The 14,347-nt window shown below is 44.5% G+C and overlaps 1 protein-coding gene across 2 annotated transcripts in view; it reads left to right on the forward strand.

Annotated features, from left to right (window-relative positions):
• The first annotated feature begins 1,096 nt into the window (after positions 1-1,096).
• Positions 1,097-14,347, forward strand: part of Vari (MAGUK p55 subfamily member vari) — a 28,239-nt gene continuing 14,988 nt past the window's right edge. The window contains exons 1-2 of one of the 2 annotated variants that reach the window (XM_076792701.1): positions 1,097-1,507; positions 8,315-8,430. In XM_076792701.1, coding sequence (XP_076648816.1) covers positions 1,414-1,507; positions 8,315-8,430 — 210 coding nt within the window. In that variant the 5' untranslated portion in view covers positions 1,097-1,413. Of the gene's footprint in view, positions 1,508-5,751; positions 6,267-8,314; positions 8,431-14,347 lie in introns of those variants that run through there. The other variant, XM_076792700.1, reaches the window with a different exon arrangement.

Genomic DNA, 14,347 nt, shown 5'->3' on the forward strand with positions numbered 1-14,347 from the left:
CGACGATATCTCGTCGGTGATTGGGGCCATTACCGACCGCTCCCAGTACCCACCTGGGACCCGCTTTGAGGCTCGCAGTTTAACACGGAGGCTGGCAGTCTTTCTAAATATCTCGTCGGTGACTGAGATCATTGTAATTAATTTAAATCGATAACTCATTTGACTATTCCCTTACCCACTGTTCAACACTTCAATCAAACAGTTCCACAGAACTCATGAAGATGGCGCCTCGTTTAGAAATACCGACATTGGATATGTTTTTACTTGTGGTTGCAACTACTTCAGCGAAGAGTCTCTCATTTTCCTTCTTTTAGCATTCCCTATTAATTTTCTCAAATGCTCAAACCTTTAATTAAAAACCGCCTCAGTAACCACCCCAACGCTCAAACCATCCCCTCTTAACGCTAGACCTACCGCAGACTAAAAATACCTATTTTATATTACTTTGTAGAAGTATCAAAAATTAATTTCAGATCACATTGAAGCTACCCTCAAATTTCTGAAAAAAACCAAAATCTACAATAAAATATAGACCGAGTCCAAGAAAAACCTCCTAATTTTAAAGAATCTAGTGTTCAACTAGCTGAATGCCTTACTTCTTCAACTACTCAAAACGATCTACCATCTTCTTAAAAAATCTCAGTAATGCTAAATTAAAAAACTTGAAGCCCGTCATTTTGGGTCCCGTAGTTCTACAGTTAAACGGAATCGATTCCTTACTAGTCCGACTACTCAAAACGATCTACCACCTCTTTGAAAGCTCATATCAAAGACTCTTCACCCTTCGATCGATCAAAGCTCTCTCAGTCCGAAAAACTCTCCCCTCGCCGAGGGGAGATCGATAAACCAAATATCTCGAAATCCTCGAGACGTTCCAGTTCCGCGGCGGGGGCAATCAAGAATGCTTCAGCCCTTCCGTGGGCGCGTTTACTATCGATCGATCAGGACGCACTCGTTGCCACGAGTCGCGAAATCGCTAGGCAGCGTGCCGGAGGGAAAGAGAGGCCGATGGTAGCGACCGGGAGGCAGAGAGGGTGCAAAAACCCACCCCCGCGCGATGCCAAGCTATAAGTACCGGACACGAACCGAGCACGGGCTTATAGGTCCCGTTGCGGTCTTCCTCGTTCGTTCTTCCCGTCCTCGGGGAACCTCGGCCGCAGCCCACCTCCGGTGATCTATGAATAGATCCGAAGATCTCTAACTGCCAGTTTGATTCGGCCGGCGTCTTGGCCGGAGATCGATTGACGGACAACACACGTGGAACGTTCGAGAGGTGGGATGACAGGGTCGCCGATCGATCGAGTACTCACGGACGCTGGATCGCAAGCGAGGGGCTGGGATCCATGCTGATCGTGATGCCGGTTGGGATCACCTGAATCGTCTCTGGATCGGAATCGAACCACTGCAAAGAAAATGAAGAACAGCAGGTCGATGATGGATATCGAGGACATCTGCGGATGCTCGATCATCCCCAAGAAAGAGTTGCCTAATCTGAATTCTACTTCCGGTGAGTCTCCCGACTGACACTGTTTGTTTGACTTCCGCTACCGATGGCATCGTTGCCAACCTTGATCTCTCACACTTCCTCGAAGTGACATGTTTGTTTCTTTTCTAATTCACACCGGTGGCTTCGTTTGATGTTCAACGACGTTTATTTGATCTTCTATTCGCGAGATCCCTCATCCCTCGCTCTAGATTGAAGACGTTAACCGCTGGACAGGTTAAAACAACTTGCTCCTGATTCTTCCTTTCACATTGATCGACATTATTGTTCTTTGAGAAATTGTTCGATGAACGTCGGAAAAAGTCTGACGAAATTCAATCTCGTGAATATAGCTATAGTTGCAGTGTTGTAACAAATCCCATATGTTCTTCGGGGTGAACATTTACCCGTTTGAGCCCACTATGTCTTTCTTCAGACTTTCTTCCATACTGTAAGACGTATTTCTTTAAAACATGACATCAAAATCAGATTCTATTTCGTTTATATAAAGTATGAAGCAAGAATCGTTGAATTATTATCATTCCAGCAAGATCTTTTGCGCAACCATTTCCTGAGCTGCACACGAAGGTCAATCTTCGAAATGTTTCGCGTATCATCCATGAATTTTCAGTTGAAGACAACGACAAGCGTGGCTGAACATTTTCTAACGTTGCAACCAGCCATCATCTAACGTTTCGTTTACGCGATCCCGTGGATCCGCTAATGATCGATCCATCAGAGGCTCCCGGAGCAGCTCTCGGTAGATTCCGTTCGCCACTCCGCTCCGGTTGGATTGTTGACCCTGTCTTCGATTTGAGTGGCTCTGATGGAGTTTATCGAGGATAAACTCGAACGTTCCAAACGGTTTCACCACCGGTTTCGTCGCTTTTGTTTGCCGGAATCGAGAGATGGCTCGCGCTGGACTTTGGGGAGCGATTTTGATCTTGTTAAAAATTAACGTGATTTCCGGGGAAGCACCTTACATGCCGGATTACGTTCCGCTTTCCATGTCGTGGTCGGGACACGTGTCATAACAGGCCGGCCACAATGTGATTACGGTGACAGCGTGACGCTGGAAATTCGTATCGCAAATTACACGTTTCGCGATCTACGGAAACGGTGGATCGCTCTTTTCTGCATCTGATTCTCCGTATCAACCCCTGCGTTCCATTGTGACCGATTTCTATCGTAAAAGCAATCGTCAGCATTTTTTTAATGGCTTAGATTAATTATAGATTTCTGTGTTGATAGCTAAATTAGCCGAAATGGTGATTCATTTTCTGTTCTACAACAACCCTTTTCATCACGATTTCTGTTGCAATCGCCGTTGTTGAAATTTGTTTAATTATCTGCTTATCGCGAAAGTCTGCGTACACTTATGTTTGAAATATTACAAAGGTATCGAGTTTTGATACACACGTGTTCTCCAAAGAAAAGCTCGAGCGGTCGATAAAGCTCATAGTACAGCGGCCGTACAGTTCACAGCCTTGAGTAATACTTAATGCGATGGTTCCAATGTTCGTCAGATTCATAACCAACTGTTCTACTTGATACTAGGTGTTCTCGACATAACCTGTGACTATCGAACATTGTCATACTTTCTCCCTTTTACGAAACTTCTCGCAAAAGAAACCTCGATCCCTCTTTCGAAATTCAACCGTTCCCTGTTCATTCGTTCTGCTCTTCTCTAAATATTCATTTCGCGAACTTCGCCTATTTCTCTCAAGTTGCGAAATCTTTCAAGTTGTCTTCCACGGCTCCGGCCCATGAAGATAGATCAGTCGACTGTTCCCCTGATGGATAGCTGAAAGTTTACCATAGCACTTTTGCTCTACTCCATTTTCCTCTCTCCCTCTCTCTGCCCTGGCGCTCCACTTCTTTTTCCACGCAGAAACCAGTTACTGTTTGACTTTTACGACTTTTCGGATGAGAAACAGTTTCGGAGAGACGAAGGCGCTGAGGAAAGAGCAGTTTCATAACGGATACCCTCGTCATCGCGGCATTCCAATGACTGACTAAAATGTTAAACAATAAACTGACTGGCAGTAGATTCGCAATTACGACTCAAAAATATCGGGTAATATCTGCCAAGAATTCGCTTCTGATAGTTTCATAGCCGGAATATCTTAACTATATTTATCCTCTCCGTTCCAACACTTCTTAATGAACTGCCGAAAATTATTTTCGAACTCTGTTTCGCGTTATTTTCGTAGGTTCATTAGAGCATTGGTCGACGGATGCGAGAGTTAAAAAACGATTACAAAATATTTCTCATACTTTGCCGTGTAGGAAAAGGGCAAGGTCTGAGGACATTAGTCTAGAACCTAACACAACCCGTACTAGGATTTAATTTAAATTTTCTCTGATCTTCAAAAAGTCGAACCGTCAGAAATGCCATGTTTAATATGCAGTTAAGTTATAAAATTATAAAATGTTCTGTAAACCCTGTCCTCTAGAGAACAAATTTAATCAAGGACCAAGGACATAAGCTAACAACCTACCAACACCGGCAGCATCCAATCCAATCTAACTTCTGCATTATCTTCGGCTAAAAAGAAACTCAAAACTTCGCAGGAATAACACAGAAAAAGGACTGCAGCATCAGAGGATGCACAGTGTGTGACGTCGACGAAGCAGACGTCAGGCATCGCGACGTCGAGCCTCAGTGACCATACTTTTCTTTTCTTCTTCGCGGTTCCCCTCCCCCAGAAACCAGCTGGTTTGTTTCTGGACCCTCGCAAGCCACGTAGACTCTTGCGGCCAGTTTTCAGTCGGTGGTGCTTACGTTTCCCCGTTCAGGTTCTCTCTGTTTCTCTCTGTTTCTCTCTGTTTCTCTCTCTGTTTCTCTCTCCTCCCTCTCTCCCACTCCCGTACACTCGTACTGTCTCGTCTGGAAAAATAAGAATAGCTCTTCTCCTCCCTTTGATCCCTCGTTCACAGACGAAATCTCTTGGACCGCCAGTTCCGATCGTTCTTCGGCGACGACAGCACGCGGGCCGCTCTCGATCCTCGGGATCTCACGCTTCCGCTGCTCGATCGAGGAAGTCGAAAGATCCAGAAAAACACACTCGAAGGTTGGAAAGGGACTGGCAAACCAGCTGCAAAAAGACTTTGAAAGTATAGATCATTTCAGACAGAGACCTGGCGAATACTGGAAATCGTATCCTGGGCCTGAGCATGATTTAGAGATCGAAAATGATAGACGAGACTGCGAGAAAAGTAGGCTAATAGGCTAAAGAGAGCAATGTTTAAAAAGAAGTTTCTTCTAAAGATTTCAAGTAAAAGGTCCCGAAGGATTCGATACGATAAAACGTACATCCACGAACACACAATTCCAAAGAAAAAGTTAGAACAAGATGGACCTACAAGAATGGTATAAAAGCTGACTATTGATTCCGCCGGCAACATCGTAAAGTACTCTTTCCTTGCATAAAGCACAGTTCTCTAACGTCAACACAGCAGACGAAAACTCCCCAAGAACTCATCACCGAAATTCACACACCCACGACCAAAGCATCCTAAAAAAAGCCTAACCACTGATTCACAAGCGAAGAGTCTCTCGCCGAGAAACTCGTAAAAGTCTCCCGCACTTAGAATCCCAACAGCTGAGCCGTGTAAGAAAAGAAGGCGTTGTTTACCGAATCGCAGTCGACGATAAACGCGAAGCTCGCCGGCCGCTGATTAGCAAATAGACGTTACCCTTAACGGTCGCGAGCCGACAATGGTCTCGTGACGTAAACGGAGGGACACGCTCGCTCGTCATCGGTCTGACAAAAGAAAGAGGAGCACTTTCACCGTCGTGTGCTCGTCTTCGACGATGTCCTTAAAAAGCGGCGCGGATTTCCTCGTGTCCGAGGGGAGCTGGTTGTGGACGCTGGCCTAGCTCCGTAGTCCCGTCACCTCCACAGGGTGTCGCTTTCAGTCCCCCGAGCGCGTAGGGGCCCGGCAGGTGTAACACAGCGTTCCCATTCACCGCGACGTAGTGTCGCGAAGCGGTCACGCTGCCACCGTCTCGAAGGAAAACCTGTGATCCGATGTGGCGAGCCTGCTGAACCTAGCAGAGACCTGTTCTCGTCAGCATCGGTTGTGTTCCGATCCTTCTCGGTTGTGTTCTCACCTCCAAACGTGCTCCGAAGCGACGTGCGGGAGATCAAGCGGTCCGAATACGATCTCGCAGACCCTCGAACGACACGACTCGAAGGAGAACCAGTGATCCTACGTTGGGAAGCTTCTGGACCTAGCCGAGACCTGTTCTCATCAGCTTCGTGTTCGCGTTCTCATCCCCAAACGTGCTCCAAACATAGATGGCACGACACACGGATGATAACACGCTTCGAAGATAATTCCGCAGACGCTGACCCAGAAGAGAAACTGGTCCCTCGATGATCATTCCCGCGATCAACAAGAAAGAAGCTAAATCGGATGAACCAGCGAGACAGTTAGAGGACCTCCGTGAAGTTTGTGCCCGTCAAGGTGTTCGAGAACTTTGAGCCAAGATTAAGGAGTTCTGTAAAGTTTGAATCCGGGTGTCCAAGTCTTGAACACGGTTTAGGGGATGTATAATAATCAATGAAGAGAGACATCGAAGAGAAGTTTGCCGCGAATCGGTGACCATGTGAATGTTGCTTATTGTTGGATACTGAAGGCCTGCTGCGGGACTTGTTCGCGAGACGTTCGTGAAATAAAATGGTTTTCTTCGGGAGGAAGGAGAAGGTCGAGGACCGTCGGCTGTTGGCCAGCATCGACGCCGTCAACGGGACCAAATTGTACCAGATCGAAAATGGTAAACCGGGGGAAAGTGGTGTCTAGAGTTGAGAAGATCGCGGGGTGATCGCTATTTTTAATCGGCGTCGCAGATCGAAAATAACAGAGAGGAATGCAAAGAACCGCGCCGAGGGGTTCCGACGAGGGGGGTGGGGGGCGACGTGAAAAATATTCCCGTTGCCGGAATCCCGGACGCCGTTCCATGAAATTAAGAAGAAATATTTGCAAAGAATAAGTACTTCCCAGTACTGATGACCCTTCGTGGAATTATTTTCGAGAAAAATCAAAATACTGAATGAATCAATTCTCAAATTTTCCAGAAAAATACCTTTAGATTTTGAACAATCGTGAAGTAAAATATCTAAATGAATCGGTTTCCAAGTTTTCCGGGAAACTACCCTCAAATTTTCAATAATTACGAAATAAAAACTGCGAAGTGGGTCATTTCGGTAGTTTAATGTTTAAGGGTGGCACTGGCGGTGCGACCTACGTCCCGCAACGTGTAAAAGAAAAATCGTGGAACTATACACCGCGGTGAGAAATAGGTCGAGGCGCTTGTGACAGACGACACCGTGGTTCACCGTGCTCGTCCCTTTCTATACCACGCGCCGATATTTACCTTCGTAACGCATTTATCATGCAACCAGCTCGCCGTCGACGTCGGTTATCATCGGTTATCGTCGCGCGTTCAAGTAGCCGGTCCCGTTATCGAAAACACTCGAGCCGCGAGTGCAGGCTGTCTCTCGAAATTAAACATCGTAAAGCTTTCCCGAGAGCCCGCGCGCTATGCCACCCGCGTAATCCGCGCGGACGAAACGCTGTTCGCACGTGGAGGCTTTTTCGAGAAAATTTAGACCAGCCGACTGAAATCCGGAAAAAGAATTTCGTAACGCCTGGCGAACGAAATAGAAAGGTTGACTCGGAGCCAGTGGCACACGCCGCTCTAATTAGTTCTGGGTCTCGTCAACGTCTTTAGAAGGACTCGTTAGCTGTGCGATAATTCCTTCATCCTTGAGCTTGCTCCGTATTGTACCCATTGTTAATTGAGCTCTAGTGTAGTTCGCTGGAAGTTTCTACAAATTGACGAGTAGGTGAACTGTAGACCGATGTATACATTACTTAGACATATATCAATCAAGTTAAAAAGTTGAAAGTTAATTGCGAGCAGAGACAGATAGTGGAGAGATTTCACTTTTTCTCAGAAATCTGTTTCTTTTGCATTGTTCTTCCGACAATGAGTACTTTGTCTAAACCTGAGGAGAAGGATCTGTTGCCAATTGTCTAGGCATTGTTGTAATTTATCGTTCCGTGTCGAATAAACACGTATGAGATTTAATCGTGTAATACTCGTTTTCTGAAATATTACAACGTGCAATTACTGTACAAATTCTTTCATAAAAATGGTAAAAAGGAACCTGCAAAAAGCACTTCCCATGACATTTAACAATAACTACCTCATTTCTTAATATTTCCTAACGAAAAATTTACAGCAATTGATCCAATGTATGTATTTCGGAACAAGCAATTTATTTTTAAAAAAGATCCATCTACGTTCCCAATAAAAATTCCTAAAAATCACATTATTGTACTAGCCCCTACGTTCCCTACCCCTTATTAAATTTGTAACACGTGAACTCCGTCCAAGAAAAATTAGATGAATCAGTACAAGGGTCGAAAGGGGGTTGAACTTGCTTGCAAAAAATATAAATAAATCGTAGGATAAAGACTGCAGTTGTAAAAAATGCGGACGTGTCTAAACTGTGACTGTTCGAGGTAAGAAAATTTTTGGGGGTGGAGAAGAAAATGTTGGAAAAAATTCGTTGTCCAGGTGGGTTCAGGGTTTATGGGGCCGTTCCGTTCGACTTCGAAGGGCCGTGTGCTGTGGCTCTGCCACCTGTAGCTAGCCGAATATTGATCCACCCGGAAGATGGCCACACCCGGCCACCCCTCGCCGATCGTTCCCTCTTTCGCACCCTCGTCCCGACGCTGCCACCGGTAGTGTCGTTGCCCCTCGCCGACGTGTAAGTCGCCACAGTGTTATGGAAAAGTGCCTGGTCACTGTTCCAGCCGCCTTCATGCACGTACGAGACAACCTGGAGGAGCTGGGCAAGGTGGCGGACGACACGGACCTGCTCTTCCTGAAGGGCCTCCTGGACAGTCCGGTCGTGAACTCTCTGGTGAAGGTGAGTGAACGTTTGCACTGCCCTTTGTCTTACTTCTTCTCGGCGTTACGTCACCGACCGCCACCGTCATTGAACCCTGACAGCAATACGGGATCGATAGCGACCGCATGACTTTCGTAGAACGCTTTGGATATTTTGAAGGGTGCCACGTTTGGAAATTAGTTGGACAGTGTGAACATTTTTTTTTTTTTTTTTTTTTTTTTAGTGAGATCAAGTGTTTTTTAGAGGGCTACTATGGTGCTAAGATGTAGAATCATTGACAAGAAGAGTTGGGTTATGTATTTAAGGGTAGTCTCACCATTTTATGAATTGCAATCTGGAATTGCTGGGTAAGATCCCTTGGAAATTAATTATACAGTTTTACGAAATTCTAAAGCGAAATTGAAAGTTTTGTGCAGGGTGGTTTGGTGTCGCCGAGGGTAGTTTTACCATTTCATGAATTCTAATGTCAGGTTGTCATTTGTTTGATGAACACTGTTAATTGAAAGGATTTTTCTTCATTCGTTGATTGTCTACTTGAGGATAGTATGAATTTTATGAATGGTTAGTGAAGAAATTAGTTACACATTTCATGGTTGAAATTGAACATTTTGTGGAAGGGTAGTAAGGTTAGAATGGTAGTAATAGACATTTCTAGCATGAGAAGTACACACAGGGTCTACGATGTATTATTTTTGGCACAGACGAGTAAACAAATAGTCGAACAATATCCTGAGCATGAGCACGTTGCACGTAGAAGCTGAAACACATGCACGTGCTCACGTGTTTACTACGATTGCTCGATTTTACGAGAACGAGAGGGAGTGAGAAAAAGAGAGGGAGGGGGGGACGCTCATTTACGGTTCTACTCCGGCTCGGTGAAATTTCCGCCATCGTAGAGCGACTACGTCACCGTGAAATCAAAGCGGAACCAGAACCAAGTGATTGAAAATTTCTCGTATCGTTCACCTAATTGTTTCATCCATTAAGGCACACCTGTGTTTGTTCCCCGTGCATTAATGAACACTTGGAAAGAGATCTAGCACATAATTGGCGAAGGTCATAGATCGTTGAAGCTCTTATTCGTCAAATTTTGTAACATTAGGCACAGTGAACCAGCAAATGTAGCAATTCTGCGAACACTGAATAATTGAATTGACAAAGAGATTTTTTTCGCGCAAAAAGACCAGTTTCTTCGCCATACAAAAATCACTAAAAAAATCCACGTTTTCCCGACTGCTCTCAAATCTTCGAATGGGATGCCATGTATCTCCAGAAAAAGATACCGAACGTAATCAAACGATAAAGCGTAAAAGAAATGGTTCGGCGAGGCTCGAGTCAGAATTCCTCGTACGCCAAATACGCAGAGACACCGGCCAGCAGGAGGAATTGTGTGAATACAAATCGAAGGAGGATTTACGAGAAAATGGCGATTCTCGTTAAGCACCCCGAAGAACATCGTGTGTTTGGACACCCACATTATTTTTCTTCGGTTCGTGGAAGCTGTGGTTATGTAACGATGACGAAAGGAGACGTGACGCGATCGGTCGCGTCACGGAGGACGCCTCAGACAATCGACACGCTAATATTTTCATCGAAGGCCGGTCTGTTGTTCGCGCGTTTCCACGCCAGAGATGCGTGTTGCTCCCGAAATAATGCGTGGGCGTGGGCGTCGTGTGGCGGCCCCGATGCCGGCGAGCCACCACGTGCAAAGAAAATAACGCGCGCGTGCGATTGCTCGGCATCCCGAAAGTCTCGCCACGTGATCCCCCGACTGTTTTCCTATTCGATCCGATGCATCTCTCGTTCCTCTGCGTCTCGGGTCTTTTTCGGAAACGAACGCGGATTCCCTGGAAATCGCGCGTGACTCAATGCCGGAGACCGCGAATGGAAAACGACAGTAAAATCGCGCGGACTTCGACCGCAGAATCGCATTCGAAAGAGGAATATTGTGTTGAATCGCATAGCGATGGAAAATAAACGACGAATATTTGGGAAAACTGGGTCACTCCTGATTTTCACCATTTTCTCGTGGGCTCGTAAATTTGGCCAATATACATATAATTTTATATTGAAAAATCAAAGATTTTGCAGGATTCCCTCTAGCCCCTTGCACTGTGATTTATTTTACGGTTACAGTTGAATTTCTTTGAGGTTCATCATTTTTTAGAAGAAGAAAGTTTGTCGTAGAATTTTATTCCAATTTATAGGAAATTAATAACATAGGACGAGGGATTAAGAATTAAAAGAATTTCTTGAGAAAAAGTCGAGGCAGCATTTTTCTAAGATTGCCTGGAACGACTTCACAAATTCATCGATGTTCAATTGTACACTGAAAAAAATGGAGATTCTCACTGAGTTCCTTTTCGAAGCGGCTTAGAGAGACTTCAGAATTCGAAGAAGGGCAGGGACGTGACTTTTCTGAATTTTTTCAGCTGCAAGGGTCAGCGAAGTCTCTTCTCGATTATATGGGAAGCTGGACCTTGAGATCTCGGAGTTTTTAAGGTTCGTGGAAGATCGGGTACGGTTCGAATTATCTTGTCCCGATCGGTTGCACGCAGGTCGACGCTTCCCCCGAGACGTTAGGGCTCCCCTCTCACCTGTCGGGCCCACATTCCATCTCGGCCAGGTAGAGGAGAGGCCCTTCTGGTGTCGAAAAGTCGTTAAGCAACGGTGTCCGTTTCCGGCCCCGATGTTTGGTAAACTTCCACAATGGGGATCGATGACAGACCCGGCGGGGGTGCTGCTGGTTTTCACGGAAAACCGGTGAAAATCTTGGCTCCGGAAAATTAGGCTGTTGACTTGGGCATCTGGTAGTCGGTTTGTAGGCAAAGTGTGAAGCTTTTGTTTCCTAGTTAGTTGTACAAACAAGTATCGCAGCGGTGAGTCCGAGAATTTTAATGGGAGCCATCGATCATCCTCTGTGGGGGGAGGGGGTAGAAATTAGGTAAGAAGATGGTTCTGGTGGTTGATGTCTATTTTAAGATCATTATAAACGGTACTCTGTTACGAAGAATTGATATGTAGCGCGTTTAGTATGTCTCTGTTTATTGATATTAGTTAGAGGGCTTGGGATTACTTTTCTTTAGCAATGTTGGTTAAAAGTGGTTGTAGTTGTACGGATTGATGTTTTACTGTTCAGTGTTCATTCTAAATTGATTATAAAGGAGCACTATCGCAAAGACTTAATGGTGTACTGAATATGTATCTGTTTAACGAATATTAATTAAAACGGAATTGCGGATTGTTATTTTATTTTTTTTTTTTTTTATTAGAGCTAGAGGAGTGTAGAAAGATCTTTGTTAGTTGAGGACGTAGAAGTTACACGTTAAGTTTGTTTGAGGAGAGCTTAATAGCTGCGCAGAACGTCGCTGATTGTGATTAATTAGGAAGAGAGGTCGCTGGAGTAATACGAAAATTTAGATTAATAGGGCGTTAGTGAATTACCGGGCGGAATGCGAAGAGCTGTGATATATCGTCTGCTTAAACTCGATGAAAGATAAGATTATGTAAATTAAGCGTAGATTGAGACGTGCACCAAAAATCAAATTTAAAGTTCGACTTTGAAACGGTAAACTATTTAAGAGGCAAATGCCGTTCCGAGTCAAACGTGTACTTTTTGGAACAGCAAAATTTTACTGTCGCAGAAATTAATTATTCAAATTATGCAATCGGATCAGATCAGATCAGATTTCAAATAAAAAGGATAGAATCGTGCAGAATCGTACTGAGTTCTTATTTATAAAATAGAAAAATTGTAAATACATGAGAACAACCAAAATGTATATCCTATTAAGAAACAGCAAAAACAGTAGAATACAACCAGCCAAATATATACAAATTTCACTGAAAAAGATTTGCAAATGTTATGGAATATTGCAAGCAAAACCTACAGTAGCTGCAAAAGTAAACAGCATCTACATTAAACTATTTTAAAAAATGGATGTATCAATAAATATTTTTAACAAATCAAATGCCTCGATAAGAGTATAATACAGTCTTGCTTCATCCTGGAATTTATGGCAGCCATAGTACACCGCCCAAAAAGAATTCCAAGTGTGAAAGTCGAAGTCTCAAGGCAACCACGACACCTGCATGCAATGTTAAGAAGACCCCAGAATTTGTATCCGGCGGAACTGCGCATCAATAGCGTTCTCCAGGAACCTCATTGTCGTGCCTTCGGTCTTCGACAAGAGTCACGAAGCCGCAGGACGAAGCCCGGACAAGAAAGGAGTTTCCTGCAGGAACCAGCCTGAATCGCACGTGGCGACCGGAAGTCACGGTCAGGTCTAGGTTAGGATCGTGAATAATCCGGCGGTCTTGATTGACAAATCGTTGCCGCGACTCCACTGATATCCTCGGCAATTGGTTCTGACCTCGGAGAACCCGGGCAATTGTCGACGGCGGCGTCTCCTCGAGCGGAGTCATCGCACGCCTCGCTCGCCTCGCCTCGCCTCGCTTCGTCTCGCAGAAATCGCGAGGCGTGTTGCGCGTACTCGCGTGTACACCGCGCCGATGTAATTCCAACCGGCTTTGTAATCGCGAGAGGGAACCGGGGGGGGAACCAGCGCGTGTACGACATCCACGAGCGTGTAAGTGACAGTGACGTATCGAGGCTCCGAGTTCGCCACGGGTCAGACTGTAAACTGAATTCTCAAACAGAGGAAACTTTAAACCATATTTGAGAGAATGTGACACGTTTCTTTGGGTGAAAGTATTTTTTAATTTTGGAGCGTTGGTTGGGACTGGAGGTGTTATTTTTAGGGGTAGGTTTCACTCTTTAACTCTTTCTAGGCAACTCCTCTGTATAGAAGAATACTTGTCGATGCTCGAATGTGAAGGGTCTGCTTTAGAAATATTTTTTAACCTTGTAGCGTTGGTGGAAACTCGATTTATTTCCCTTAGGGTCGGTTTATCTCTTCTGGAGAACTTTTAGAATTTTGCAGATTTTGGTTTCGACGAATCTATTGTACAGTAGATTACTTTGTCGGTGTTCGAATGTGGATGAGTTTGATTTAGAAATATTTTTTAACCTTGTAGCGTTGGTGGAAACTCGATTTATTTCCCTTAGGGTCGGTTTACCTCTTCTGGAGACCTTTTAGAATTTTGCAAATTTTTCTGATAAATTCACTGCACAGTAGATTATTTTGTCAAAGATGGAATGTAGAGGAATGTGTTGTGGAAATATTTTTTAAGTGTTGATAGAAACTCGGTGTGCTGCAGTTAGGGGTTGCAATTTTCTTTGTCATAATAGAATTTCCTCTGAGGGTTAAAATAGCTCGACGAGTACTTGAAGGATTCTGATTAATGCATTATCTTCCGATTCCCACTTTAGAAATTGATTGACCCAAATGTCCTTCTAATCTGCTGATTTACGAAGCTCGGAGAAATTTTCATTGTACCGGGGTTCACGAACCGCCTGACACCGATAGTTGTCTTTAACGTTATAGCCATACGATCCCGTTGTATCACGTAACGGATTATTGAGTATCTCGAGAAGGGTCTACTCGTGTCACAAGATCGATAAACGGATCGGTGTCGATGACTGCAGATCACCTTTTTCTTCCACGCTATTATATTCGCTATCTTTCACCTGCGGACAAACTCGAATTACTTTTGACGTATCATGGATCGTCAATGGACATTTCACGTATCCGCAAAATGAAAATATCGAAGGATGAGTTGTAGAAAATTCAACCGTGAAAAGGTATCTTCTGTAACAGCGAAAAGAAAGTCGCCTATTGGCAAACGGTGTGTACATTTTCATCCAAGAATGACGAACACGATTGGAATGTTTAAGTACTAGGCCACCCCCTCCACCGTCTTGCAGGTTGATACATAGAATATTTAACATTCCTTGGAACGAAGCACGTTCATGCTTGTCTGTTTACATCCTCTGTAAACTACGCCATTTTCATTGTTACGAGGTGTGAAAGAG

The sequence above is a fragment of the Halictus rubicundus genome, chromosome 8, assembly GCF_050948215.1.
Source record: "Halictus rubicundus isolate RS-2024b chromosome 8, iyHalRubi1_principal, whole genome shotgun sequence".
In the NCBI taxonomy this organism is placed as follows: Eukaryota; Metazoa; Arthropoda; class Insecta; order Hymenoptera; family Halictidae; genus Halictus; species Halictus rubicundus.